Source organism: Mauremys mutica, chromosome 3, assembly GCF_020497125.1.
Source record: "Mauremys mutica isolate MM-2020 ecotype Southern chromosome 3, ASM2049712v1, whole genome shotgun sequence".
NCBI lineage: Eukaryota > Metazoa > Chordata > Testudines > Geoemydidae > Mauremys > Mauremys mutica.
Genome location: NC_059074.1, coordinates 48,450,584 through 48,464,326, shown reverse-complemented (window position 1 = coordinate 48,464,326; position 13,743 = coordinate 48,450,584). Strand labels below are relative to the sequence as shown.

At 44.0% G+C, this 13,743-nt stretch overlaps 1 protein-coding gene across 1 annotated transcript in view; it reads left to right on the top strand.

Moving 5' to 3' along the window:
• Positions 1 to 13,743, top strand: part of LOC123366206 (collagen alpha-1(IX) chain-like) — a 42,531-nt gene that overhangs the window by 7,988 nt on the left and 20,800 nt on the right. The window contains exons 3-12 of the mRNA XM_045009433.1: positions 4,690 to 4,813; positions 5,544 to 5,937; positions 8,155 to 8,232; positions 8,939 to 9,031; positions 9,121 to 9,174; positions 10,541 to 10,594; positions 10,682 to 10,735; positions 11,670 to 11,723; positions 11,919 to 11,972; positions 13,022 to 13,066. Of these exons, the coding sequence (XP_044865368.1) occupies positions 4,690 to 4,813; positions 5,544 to 5,937; positions 8,155 to 8,232; positions 8,939 to 9,031; positions 9,121 to 9,174; positions 10,541 to 10,594; positions 10,682 to 10,735; positions 11,670 to 11,723; positions 11,919 to 11,972; positions 13,022 to 13,066 (1,004 nt within the window). The remainder of the gene's footprint in view (positions 1 to 4,689; positions 4,814 to 5,543; positions 5,938 to 8,154; positions 8,233 to 8,938; positions 9,032 to 9,120; positions 9,175 to 10,540; positions 10,595 to 10,681; positions 10,736 to 11,669; positions 11,724 to 11,918; positions 11,973 to 13,021; positions 13,067 to 13,743) is intronic.

Sequence of the window (13,743 nt, the reverse complement as noted above, 5' to 3'; positions counted from 1 at the left end):
GTTATTCAGATGCTTGAATTCTTTGGTCCAATGCACTTCTCTAATTCCCTTAATTTATTAATGTTTGCTCTTTTGAAATCAAGGACTCTTGTTTCAAATCTATTTTTGTTTATCCTTCCATTTAGTTTACACTGAATTAACTCATGATCACTCAAACCAAGGTTGTCCTCTACCACCAGTCTTCTATGAGGTCCTCACTACACACCAATACCAAATCTAAAATGGCATCACTCTTGTTGGTTCAGCAACTATTTGGTGAAGAAATCTCTGAGCCATCACACCCAGGAAAACCTACTATTACTAGTAGCAATGTTCCTCCAATCTATATCTGGGAAGTTAAAGTCTCCCATGATCCCACAATTCCCAGTAGAATTTATTTCATTAAAAACATTAAAGAGGTCTCTATCCATAGCCAAATTGGATCCTGGTGGTCTGTAGCACACTCCAAGCACTATATTGTGGGAACCTTTAGTAGCTTTCTTCCCCAAAGTGATTTTGGCCTAAACACACTCTGGCTTATCCATTCCATCACTTCTAATTTCTTTACAGTCTACCTCATCATTAACATGCAATGCTACTCCACCACCTTTGCTTTTATTTCTGTCTTTCCTGAACAGCACATACCTTTCAATACCCGTACTCCAGTCACGACTACTATTCCACCATGTTTCTGTTATCCCTATAATATCTGGTTTCACTTTCTGCATGAGCAGTTCTAGTTTCTCCGTTTTGTTACCCAGGCTCCTTGCACTGGTGTACGAACATCTTAACTGATGCTGCTTGGCTTTTCTCACATTCCTCACCCGAGTGGGTACAGTCATTCTACTGTTACTGTCAACTATCTGACTGGTATCAGCACTATCCTTCCTCTTAATGTCCATTCTCCTACCTGCTGCTGTTCTTTTCTCCATTGCTGTATCCTTCCTTACTTGATTTTCTTCCCTCTCAATGTTAAAATCAGGCCTGGAGATTACATGAGCATCTCCCAACAGTCTCCCCTGAGTTCCTGGTTTAAAGCTCTTTTAATGAGTTGCACCAATCTCCTTACCAGAAATCTATTTCCCTCCTTACTCAGGTGAAGTCCATCCCAAGAAAACTGTCTTCTGTCTATGAATGTCTCCCAGTAGTCAAACATCCCAATGTCCTCCTTATAGCATCATTACATGAGCTATCTGTTGATCATCATAATGTTGTCTCATCTTCATTCTCCTCCTCTAGGGACAGGCAGAATCCCACTGAAGATCACCTGAGCGTCCATTTCCTTAAGCATCTTCCCCAGCCTGGCATAGTCTCCCTTGATATATTCCAGCGAAATCTAGCTGTGTCATTTGTTTCCACATTAAGGATAAACAGTGGATTCTATCCTGCTCCCACTAGGATTCTCTTCAGCCTCAGGTCCACACCCCATATCTTAGATCCTGGAAGACAGCACAGCCTTCGGTTCTCTGGATGAGCTCTGGTGACAGACCTGTCTGTTCTTCTTAGTAGGGAGTCCCCAATCATGAAGACCTGCCTTTTCCTGGTGATGGTGATTCTCTGGCCTTCCTCCTGTTCTTTCTGTCTGCAAGACCTCTTTTCTCCCTTGCAATCTTCTGTAAGTCATTCTGTATCCTTCTGGACCTCTGAATTCTGGGTATCTCCATTGGCTCTTCTCCTTACAGGATTGGCTGCTCTTTCTTCTTCCTTGCCCTCCCTCCTTCAGTTATAGCCTGCTGTGCCCCTTCTTCATTTTCCAACTCAGCAAACCTGTTCCTAAGCATTATTTCTCCAGTACTAGCTGGTCTTTTCCTCTGCCTGGTTCTCATAGTCACATGCTTCCACTGGCCACTTTCCTCACCCAGCAATCTCCCATCCAAGTTCCTCAGTCCAGCTGCACCTGCAAGTCTTGACTTTTCCCTTCAGCCTCCTCTTGCCTTTGCTCCATCATCTGCTCAAACCCCCTTTGAAACTCAACCATAGTTTCTGCCTGCATCTCCAAGCCTCAGATCTATGATGTGGCAGTTCATACAAATGAAGCTCTTTTCAGATATCTGCTCTAGGATCACGTACATCTCACAGCTTCTACATCTGGCCATCTTCATTGTGTCTTCCATGGCTTCAGTCACTACCACTTCTGCCTCTGTACCTGTCATAGTCTTCTTGCCTAAATATCTGTCAAGGGAAAAAAACACTAAAGACCCAAACAAACACCAAAACAAAACCAATATATTCTGGGATAGGCTTTTTTGTTGTTGCTCTCCTTTCTCTGAATCATCAGGGATGGCCATGGCTGGAGATAGTACACTGGACAGGGTGTGCAAGTGCTCTGAGGTGGTGGCACCCAGCATTCTGTCTCTCAGGTATTTGGCTGGCTGGTTCTTGCTCTCTATATGGGGGTTGGGAATGCATTTTCCTCCAGGTCAGATTGGCCAGTGACCTGTTTTTTTGTTTTGATTTGTTTGTTTTTGCCTTCCTCTGTGGTGTGTTGGGTGCAGGTCACTTGCCAGGATTATTTGGGTATATCTCACTTAGTCATTCCCTGCTACTGCGGGGGCCTCAGGCATTGGTGCACCTCAATCCCCCCTGTTCTCTTTCTGTGGCACATAAAAGTCTAGTCTCCTGTTGGCTGTGATACTTTGGTCTAATTTCGGCTGCTAAAAATAAAATAAATAAATGGAGATATACCTACTCCTAGAACTGGAAGGGACCCCAAAGGGTCATTGAGTCCAGCCCCCTGCCTTCACTAGCAGGACCAAGTACTGATTTTGCCCCAGATCCCCCTCAAGGATTGAACTCACAACCCTGGCTTTAGCAGGCCAATGCTCAAACCACTGAGCTATCCTTCAGTGTGTGGGTGCAAAGTGCTGTTGGTGGGCTGTCACACACAGCAGATAAGACTAGATGATCTGGTGGTCCCTCAGATCATATGTCAAGCACAAGTGTTCTGAATGCCCCCTGCACCGGTGCCCAAGCAGGAGAAAAGGGGTCTCTTTGTCTGCATTCTCCCTCCTATGATGAGCCAGAAACCAAACCTAACCACTTAAAAATATTTGCACAGAGCCAGTAATGAGAAACCAGTTTTCCATTGGCAGCACTAACAGCGCCAGTATCTCATTGACCATAACTTGGCTTCATTCCATTGGAGTCAATAGTTTTATCTTTGAAAACTCATGGAGAATGGGGGAGGTACTGGATGACTGGAAAAAGGCTAAAGTAGTGCCAATCTTTAAAAAGGGAAAAAGGAGGATCCGGGGATCTACAGGCCAGTCAGCCTCACCTCAGCGCCTGGAAAAATCATGGAGCAGGTCCTCAAGGAATCAATTCTGAAGCACTTAGAGGAGAGGAAAGTGATCAGGAAAAGTCAGCATGGATTCACCAAGGGCAAGTCATGCCTAACTAATATAATTGCCTTCTATGAGGAGATAACTGGGTCTGTGGATGAGGGGAAAGCAGTGGATGTGTTATTCCTTGACTTTAGCAAAGCTTTTGATACGGTCTCCCACTGTATTCTTGCCGGCAAGTTAAAGAAGTATGGGCTGGATGAATGGACTATAAGTGGATAGAAAGCTGGCTAGATAGTCGGGCTCAATGGGTAGTGATCAATGGCTCCATATCTAGTTGGCAGCCAGTTTCAAGTGGAGTGCCCCAGGGGTCGGTCCTGAGGCCGGTTTTGTTCAATATCTTCATTAATGATTTGGAGGATGGTGTGGACTGCACTCTCAGCAAGTTTGCAGATGACACTAAACTTGGAGGAGTGGTAGATATGCTGGAGGGCAGGGATAGGATACAGAGGGACCTAGATAAATTAGAGGACTGGGCCAAAAGAAACCTGAAGAGGTTCAACAAAGACAAGTGCAGAGTCCTGCACTTAGGATGGAAGAATCCCATTGACTGTTACAGACTAAGGACCGAATGGCTAGGAAGCAGTTCTGCAGAAAAGGACCTAGGGGTTACAGTGGATGAGAAGCTGGATATGAGTCAACAGTGCTCTGGTTGCCAAGAAGGCTAATGGCACTTTGGGCTGTATAAGTAGGGGCATTGCCAGCAGATCGAGGGAGGTGATCATTCCTCTCTATTCGACTTTGGTGAGGCCTCATCTGGAGTACTGTGTCCAGTTTTGGGCCCCACACTACAAGAAGGATGTGGATAAATTGGAGAGAGTCCAGCGGAGGGCAACAAAAATGATTAGGGGGCTGGAGCACATGACTTATGAGGAGAGGCTAAGGGAACTGGGATTGTTTAGTCTGCAGAAGAGAAGAATGAGGGGGGATTTGATAGCATCTTTCAACTACCTGAAAGGGGGTTCCAAAGAGGATGGACCTAGACTGTTCTCAGTGGTGGCAGATGACAGAACAAGGAGTAATGGTCTCAAGTTGCAGTGGGGGAGGTTTAGGTTGGATATTAGGAAAAACTTTTTCACTCAGAGAGTGGTGAAGCACTGGAATGGGTTACCTAGGGAGGTGGTGGACTCTCCTTCCTTAGAGGTTTTTAAGGTCAGGCTTGACAAAGCCCTGGCTGGGATGATTTAGTTGGGAATTGGTCCTGCTTTGAGCAGGGCGTTGGACTAGATGACCTCCTGAGGTCCCTTCCAACCATGATATTCTATGATTCTATGCCAATTTCCCCCAGGAGAGTTGTTTTAATAGAAAATATCAAGCAACTCAACCTTTGGCAAATGAAACTAATTATAAAAACATTTTAAAATTGCAGAGGTTGATCTTCTTCAGGAGTTCAGATTGGCCAAAGCATCGGATCTAAACATAGTTGAAAGATCAAACTCAGATTCTTTAGTTTACTGCATAAATCCTACCATACAGCTCAGGAAAAACACCAGGTATGCTATAAATTAAACTCTGTGTCTGTTTCTTCCTTAAAACTAAGATATTTTGCTAAGGAAATGGATCATAGTTAAACTAGGATGACCAAATGTCCCGATTTTATAGGGACAGTCCCAATTTGGGGGGCTTTTTCTTATATAGGCACCTATTACCCCCCACCTCTGTCCCCATTTTTCACACTTGCCCTCTGGTCACCCTAAGTTAAATGCAGAACGTGAGTAAGATTTAAGGGCTATATTGGGATTGGTTTTTGTGCAGGTGGATGGGCGGAGGGTGCAAAGAGGTGTTCACCACTTTAGACCTACCATGCAAGAGTCACTGCACTCACTTGAGTTTCTCCCTGCACCTTAATGCTGGCTAGCTTGCCAGGTGCCAAAAGGGGTTGGAAGGAAAACACTGCACTTTGTGAAGGAATTGTGCAGTGTGTGCAATCGTGTTTTCAGTGGAAGTTTGCCTGAGAGCAAAATGTAGAATCTGGCCTTTTGTTCAGCATCTCTGGAAATAATAAAGTGTGTGATCTCATTAACATTATGTGGACAAATCCTTGAAATGCCACTCTTAAAGTGTACTCCTTAGTGACTCTCTAGCTGACTGTCTACCACACTACAGCACTGTTAAAATAATAAAGTTTAAATGCATTAGAGATGAAATTTGTTGAATGGGCTTTGGTTTACATTGTGTCTCAATATGTAGACTTTAATTGGACTCCATGTGTTCTTGTTTTAGTGATGTTCATCCTGATTGCTTACCTTCAGAATTTTCCATCATTGCTACTTTTAAGATTCTGGAAGACACTCCACAAAATGTGTGGAATTTATGGCAAGTTAGTGATTCTGCTGGCAAAAACATAGTTGGTATTCGCTTCCTGGGTGACAAAAAATCTCTGGATTTCTTTCATGCCACTCCATCCGAAACACTCATGTTCAGGACATTCAGCAATGTGGACAAGGCTTTTGATGGTTCTTGGCACAAGTTAGCATTAAGTGTGAAAGGCGATGATGCAAAATTATTGATTGATTGTCAGGAAGTCAGTGCAGTTCCAGGAAATGAACAGAGAGGTGTTTATGGAAATGGATATACTTTGCTGGTAAAAAGATCAGTTAAAGAGTCTCCTATTTTGGTAAGTAGCTCTTCTAGCATGAGTAATATTACTGTACAGTGTCATCTACTGGAAATATAAGAGAAGAAAGCCATTAGGCTAGGTCAGTGAACCTAGTTAGTGTTCAGTGTTTTTATTCTGTGTCCACCTGATTCTTTTTCTAAATACAGTTGTTCAGGGCTGGATTAACCTTTTGTGGGCCTGCATGGAGTCAATGGAGCATGGTGTGGGGAGGTCAGTCTCCGGAGCCAGGAGCCAGCCAGAGGCAATGGGGCATGGCATGGCAGAGGCGGCCCCGCTCCACCCAGTGCAGGGGCACTATTTACAAACTAGCAGTTGCCAGATGCACAGTGGCCTGCCTGGCCCTGTGCTGCCAACATGCCCCTTCTCCTCGGGGGCAGGCCCATGCCACACCTCACAGATCCCCCCTGTCCAACACCCCCCAACTCCCCATGACCAGAGGCCCCCCAGACCCACCCACAAATGCACAGCGCCCTGCACAACACAACCCCTGCCCACAGCCCCACCACAACTGCCCAGCACCCCCCACATAACCCCTACTCCCTAGTGCCCCAGCACCCACAGATCCTCCCTGACCCTTCACAGCCCAGCATCCCCCCATACTCCCCACAGACCCAACCCCTGCCTCCCGGCCACAGTCACCGGCCCTGCTGGGAGGTGACTGTGTCTGCCGGGCTGAGCCGGCAGCACAGCCAGAGCTGGTCCCAGGGCCCGGGAATTGCTCCATCCCCTCGGGAATGGTGCGATCAGCCAAGGCCGGGACCTTCCCCGGCCAGGGTCCCTCAAGATGCACTTGCCTGGAGGGGCCCAGCCAAGCCCTTCACACAGTCTTTCTCCCCCTCACACCTCCCTCATACACCCGGCTGAGCCAGGCCAGGCTTCTGCACCAGTCCCAGGCAGCTCAGTTTCAGGGAGACAGGTGGGGCCTCACAGGTGGTAGGAAGCAGAGACTGCCCAGAGCCAGAGGTGCACTGGGGTCTGGCCAGGGGGCCGAGGGGAGCAGGGAGATGGGGGCAGGGAGCGGAGAGGAGCCCTTGCCAGCTGGCGGGCAGGCTGAGAGGAGCAAGTGATGGGCAAGGGGAGCCAGCAGGGTCTCAGGGCACAGTGAAAGCAGAACAGGCTGGGGTCCCTTCTGAGCATGGGCCCGGCTCCATTGTAAACCAGGCACTGCAGTTGTTCATAATTGCTCATCTTGCTGCCTGTGGGATTCCATTCCAGACACTAACTATCCTCTGTGCAATCTCCCATAAGGTGAAGTTTCCCTAGCTACAGTTTATATCCTTTTGTCTGGGAACCTTTCAAATGGATCTGTTGCATTTAAATTCCCTCTGCCCCTTAAAATTTAATATGTCCATCAGGTTCCTTTTTTCTCTCCACTTGCTCCCACTGAAATCAATGACAAAACGCTCATTAATTTTAGTGGTACAGGAGCAGGCTTTTAATTAACACAAAAGTAGTAGTAACTTTTCATACAGTTATCTATTCAAGTGGCACACAGCAATATTTTATTACTTTAGCTAGAGTTCCCTCTGGTGGTGAGCATGTGACTCTAAAAATTGTTGTGACTATTTTGTGAAAAAAAAGATGTGTAGTATCAGCATTCAGAATAGCAGTGAAATACTTCCTGCATATAAATATAATAACAAATGCAATTATTGACCTAGCACAGGCTTTATGCTAGAGGCAACTGTATTTTGATTTAGTATTTCTGTAGGCTATGAATGCAAGCAAACATAGAAGAGTGAGAAAAGCCAATAAGATTTTAAAAATTGTTTACACTTTGTCATTTTATTAGTGGATAATAGAGCATACAGCATGTATTTGACTTGAAAGTTTGCATTATACAAGGAAATCAGACTGAGTAACTTAGAATTTAAAAAGAGAAAAGCAGCAGAGACAGAATTTGCTCTTTTAATGTGAGCCAGATTGTGCAGCTACTCCGGATACAGAATTTGTATTGAATTCATTGGGGGGGGGTGGAAAAGAATGGGTGTGGGGAGGAATAATTGGTCAATGTCCACAACTGTGTGTGTAGACTGAGTGTTTGTAGCTGATTGAGATGGAGGCAAATGTGTCTATGTGACGAGGAGCACAAAATGAGTAGGTGTGAGTGTGTGAATTTGCACGCGTGTGCACTGAGGGGTTTTCTTAGCCCATTTATTTAGCACATGTTTGCTGTTGCTCACATTAGTTTAATCCAATGATTGTATGTGTCAGGTGGATTTACAACAACTTGAAATGCACTGTGACGCAGATAAAGCTTACTCGGAAGGCTGCTGTGAGCTTTTGGATGTTGTGAGTAGGCTATGTGCTTTCTTTCATGAACTCCTTTGCTTCAGCACTAACCTACAAAGTGAGCACAGGTTTTGCAGTATTCTGTGCAAAATGAGGTATACAGGGCCTCCGGGAGACTTCCCCAAATCACATGTCACATGGGGAGGAGGGGGAGTGTTTGGCTGGGTGGATCAGGATGGTTTTTGCTAAGGGACTGAAGAAGGGATAGAATGGGGCTCAGGATGTTGTCATTATTATGCAGATTCAGAAGGGCTTCGTCATCTGGAAATGGGGCAGGGCATTAGTAGCTGAGAGTGAGCTTCAGGGGTGCTGGAACAATTTTTATAGTGGGGATGCTGATGATGGAGACCATGTATTTGGTGTTTGTTATTACTACTTCAAGCCAGGGGTGTGGCAGCACCCCTAGTTCCACCATCACTGGTGAGACTGGGCCTGTAGCATGTATCTCTCAAGGTACATATGGGGTTCCCAGCAGGCCACTAAATTCAGTTCTGCTTAATGTGAAAGCTGACAGAGCAAGAACTCTCCAAAGCCATGCACCTGATGTGTGTGCCTAATGCCAACTCTGTTATATGATTCAGGAACATTTTCTAATGCTGTTTGTGGAGAACAGAGATGGCAGCTCCCTATGCCGTCAAATCAGTCATGTCCTTCAACTCACTCTTTGCAATGCAAAAAATAAAAAAACATGTATCTTCATTGTCAGAGTGGAGCAAGCGCTCAACAGGATCTTACTGGAAACACAGTATGTAAATGTGCCCATGGGAGACCAGGAGATCAAGGAACAACAGGGCCCAAGGTATAATTTAAAAAATCAACTTTCTATTTGTGAAGATCATTTTTAATTTTTGTGTAGAAATTATGTCCCTTTTTCTACTCCTGCACCAGAGGCAAAAAGGAGAGAAGGGAGAACAAGGAAAGTCTGTCAATGTTGGAAATCTGGTAATTACCATTTATGCTTTATCTTTAATATTAAATAAGACAACATGCCTTCATTGTATAGTCTGCATTGCTCAGTAATGAAGACTGGCAGCTTTGAAAACATGTTCACCATTGCTGTACATGCTTGACAAAAGGAAGCTTCAGCAGAGGGGCAATGAAATACCTGCTCCTTCCCTTTCTGGTCCAGGATCCTGCTGAAACCTCGTGACCAAAGGATTTTGCAGCTTCCTTAACCAAAGTTTGTTCAATGATCTGTGGTTCAACCCTTTCCATCCTGTGATCCCATGTTACAACAGAAACCCGTTTCAGGACCTCTTTCTAATCTAGCCATAAAGAAAAAGAGGGTAGTCATGACCCCTGATATTGCTGGGGGTCATAACCTGTGAGTTGAGAATCCATGTTCTATTGTTTTACATTCTCAGAATACTCACAAAAGTTAGATAAAAAAATATAAATACTATTGCTGGAAGGTTGCAACCTAACACTACTTTATTTCTTAGACTTCAGAACAATATCACACAAGAACCCAAAAACAGAGAGAGAGAAAACAGGCTACTCTCTAAGGCAGCAAGGTACAGCTGACCTCATCCTGCTTTAAGCTGGCTCTTTCATTACTGACTCTGTGCTCATGCTTTGCTACAGAGCCCCCTAGCCGGCAAGCAGGATCAGGAATGCCATCCCACTCTTAAAGTGATAACATGCAATTCTAACACAGTCTCACAAATGGGAAATTAGTTTTAGTCTCATTCCTAAAGAGCAGAAGTCCCTCTTATGATTCAGGAAAAAAGACATATTCAGTTTCATATCAGCTGTCTGAACTTGTCAAGTTAAATCTAAACATCACAGGTTTGATTTCAGTAGTCTTGATGTCACTTTATGATGTCACTTCACGAGAGCTGGCACTTCAGGAGCCAGTCCCAAAATATAAGAAGATCATCGATAGTGACTGTGTTCTTTTGTCATCTGACCAGCTTCTTTCCTGCACCCAAGCTCCAATCCCAGTGTGTGAGCCCTGTTGAGCTTGCATTGTACCATTTTTGGCTGTGATGTGATGATATCCTCATGCTTTAATCCAACTGTGTAGTTAACACTGGAAATTCTTCTAGGTTGCCCACTCAGTCCCAGTGACAATTGCCACTAGTTGGTGTTGCAAGATTCATTAGAGAAGCTAAGGGCAGAATGGGTGTAGAGGTCTTCAGTCTCTAGGACTGGCTTAAAGACCTTGATTGGCAGCAGTGGAAAACTTGCATTGACTCTTGTGTGGATATAAAAAGAACTTCAGAGCCCAATGCAGTCTTTCCAATGACACTCACTAGCACTATATTCACTTAAAACGAAACAGTGAAACTGTTTTTCTTGTTAATAGGGAGTCCGTGGTAACCCGGGAAATTATGGAAACACTGGAGAGCCTGGTTCAAAAGTATGACTGATTTATTGTTCAAGTATATAAAAATATCTGATTTTTTTTCATTTGTTTGTATCACATTTTATTTTATTTTCCTTTAAGGGTTTAGTGGGCACTAAGGGTGAAAAAGGAATGAGAGAGTTACATGGTGAATGGGTATGTATTGCATTATATTCTGCATGAAGCTGTGGAGGCCAAGAATTAATTAATAAAGGTTTGAAGGGATCTTAATGTATGTTAGCTAATATAGCAGAAGTTAAGATGTGACCCTGCATGCTGTGAGATATGTGGTACAGAGAGAATTGTGTGAAGAGTCGTTATGACCTTGTGAATTGCAGTCTTGTTTTCTGTTCTAGTATTGCAGACAAATAAGATAGCGAATAGGCTTATGTATAAACAAATGCAAATGTTTACTTCTACTATCTCCAGGTTTGCTAGCCACTGTCTGTAAAAAAGGTATAAAAATTGTTATGATTGTTTACTAATTGAGAGAGATCCGTCCAGGACAAGGGGCAACCCAGTTCCTGACACTCTCTCCCTCTTGTGTTCACTAGAGAAATAAATAAAGTATTTGGTTTTGCTGCACCCAAACAAAAAGCGAGAACTTAGTTTTTCTTCGACAAAGCCAAAGTTCAGAATCAAACGGAAACTAAGCAGCCTATTAACTTTTTTGCCATGTATTTTTATGTGATATATAAAAGGGAAAATGAACAATGTACTTGTGATTTGAAGTATCCCAGAAACATGTTGCCATTGCCAAGATAGTAAACAGAGCACTTCATCTGTAAATATGAAATGTTAACTATGAATCTGCTATCAGAAATAATTTAGGGACATAGCTAATTTAGGGCATAGCTTCATTAAAGTCAGTAGAGCTACAGTGATTTACTGCAGCTGAGGTTCTAGTCCACATAACTTGTTTATGATTTGAAGTACCTGTTGGAAAATGCTAGGAAATCAATATGGTTTACAGGGAAATCATCATCAAACTGATCTGGCAGCAAACTAGATAGATAGATAAACTGACCTGTTGCAGTTCTAGTTAGTGCAAATGTATTTTCAGGGTTGATAGTGTTCTTTTCTTTCAAAGGGTGATCAAGGTCCTCCAGGTCTCAAAGGATTATCAGGAGCAGAGGGCTTCAAGGTAAGTACATGTGTCTAAATGCTTTAAATCCTCATGGAAGCATCTCTGTGTGGTGCATCTTGTAGTGTATCATCTTGTCTAGGGTATCACAGAAATGCAAGACACATTATGGCAATGTCTGCACTGCAGTGGTAATCATAATTTCTTATGTATTGGAAGCAGTTGTTAGTACTAACTACTTAATTTTTCTCTTAGGGGGTATCTGGAACACCCAGAAACAGAGGAGAACCTGGGGCAAAAGGAGAAAAGGTTGTTTTTTAATTTCTCTCTCCCAAGTTGAGCTTGCCATTTTCTCTGCTGTATCAGTTTCACTATGGCTGTGATCTCAAAAGCAAGAGAAACAAGCTCAGACCTTGTCAATACTAGGATGGGAAACCTTCATGGAAAAAACAGGGTGCTGCCGAAAATGCTGATGATGACTCAGGAGATGGCATTATTTTCTCTGAGTGGAGACCGAACCATTTCTCTAGCATGGTTCTAGAGAGTAATGAACCGCTGATGAGTTTTGTCAGTGAAGTTCTGACTCTTTGTGCTCTTTAAACAATCCCATAGTGTCTTTGCCAAATCTTGGGTCACTTGTTACACTCTGAATAACTAAAATTTTCCTAGTAATTTCAATTGAAAGCATTTTTCATCCTCCCTCCTAAAAACTGCTGTATTGTGTTGCTGGTCCAGAAGGGTTGCTATGTTCCACCCCACGGGTGGCTCCATTTCAGTAGTGAGTGAATGATCCTTGCATAGACAATACATAAAGTGCTATAGCAGGGGTAGGCAACCTATGGCATGCATGCCGAAGGCGGCACGTGAGCTGACTTTCAGTGGCACTCACACTGCCTGGGTCCTGGCCACTGGTCCGGGGGGCTCTGCAGTTTAATTTATTTTTAAATGAAGCTTCTTAAACATTTTAAAAACCTTATTTACTTTACATACAACAATAATTTAGTTATATATTATAGACTTATAGAAAGAGACCTTCTAAAAATGTTTAAATGTATTACTGGCACACAAAACCTTAAATTAGAGTGAATAAATGAAGACTCGGCACGCCACGTCTGAAAGGTAGCTGACCCCTGTGCCATAGTATTTCAATTATAGGCCTGGGATTTCTATATAAAGATTTCTATGTAAAGTGTATTGGGATCCTTGATAACTCATTACTATCTAGTCCATTTCTGTTTTAGATTTCTGTTGGAGGTTTACACAGACATATTACATGAAATAGAGGTTTTGTGTATTAAATGTTTGTGTCCAGTACTGAATTACCGGTAGTTATTTTTTTAACATTTCAGGGAGATCAGGGAGAACTGGGGCTTGTGGAAATCATGGGATTCCAAGTTGTGAAGGTACTATGCAAAACAACCTTGCTATACCTAGAATTGAACTGTCACTCACACAGTATTTTGAATGTGTTAATATGTTGTTTAGGTGTCTGATATCAATACACAAAAAACCTATATATCTTCACCCTAAAATGACTTTTATTTAGGATTAAGTTTTCGTAGGAAGAACAGAAGTAAAAATCTTAATGAGGTAGCACAGAATGTTTCTCTGTAATTAGAGTTGCCAACTTTCTGATTGCACAAAACTGAACACCCTTCCCCTGCTCCTGCCCCGCCCCTTCTCTGAGGCCCCGCCTCCCACTCACTCCATCTGCCCTCCCTCTGTTGCATGCTCTCCTTCACCCTCACTCACTTTCTCTGGGCTGGGGCAGAAAGTTGGGGTGCAGGAGGAAGTGAGGGCTCCCCATCTGGAGGTGCAGGCTCTGGGGTAGAGCCAGGGATGAGAGGTTTGGGGTGCAGGAGGGGGCTCTGGGTAGGGGCTGAGGGGTTCAGAGTGCAGGAGGCGGCATGGGCTGTGACTGGGGCTGTGAGCTCTGGGGTGCAGGTGGGGGCTTAGGGTGGGACATGGATTTGGGGTGCAGGGTGCCGGGTCTGGGAGGGAGTTTGGGTGCAGGAGAGGGCTCAGGGTGGGGCAGGGGCTTGGTGCAGGCTCCAGGAGGGAGTTTGGGTGTGGGAGGGGG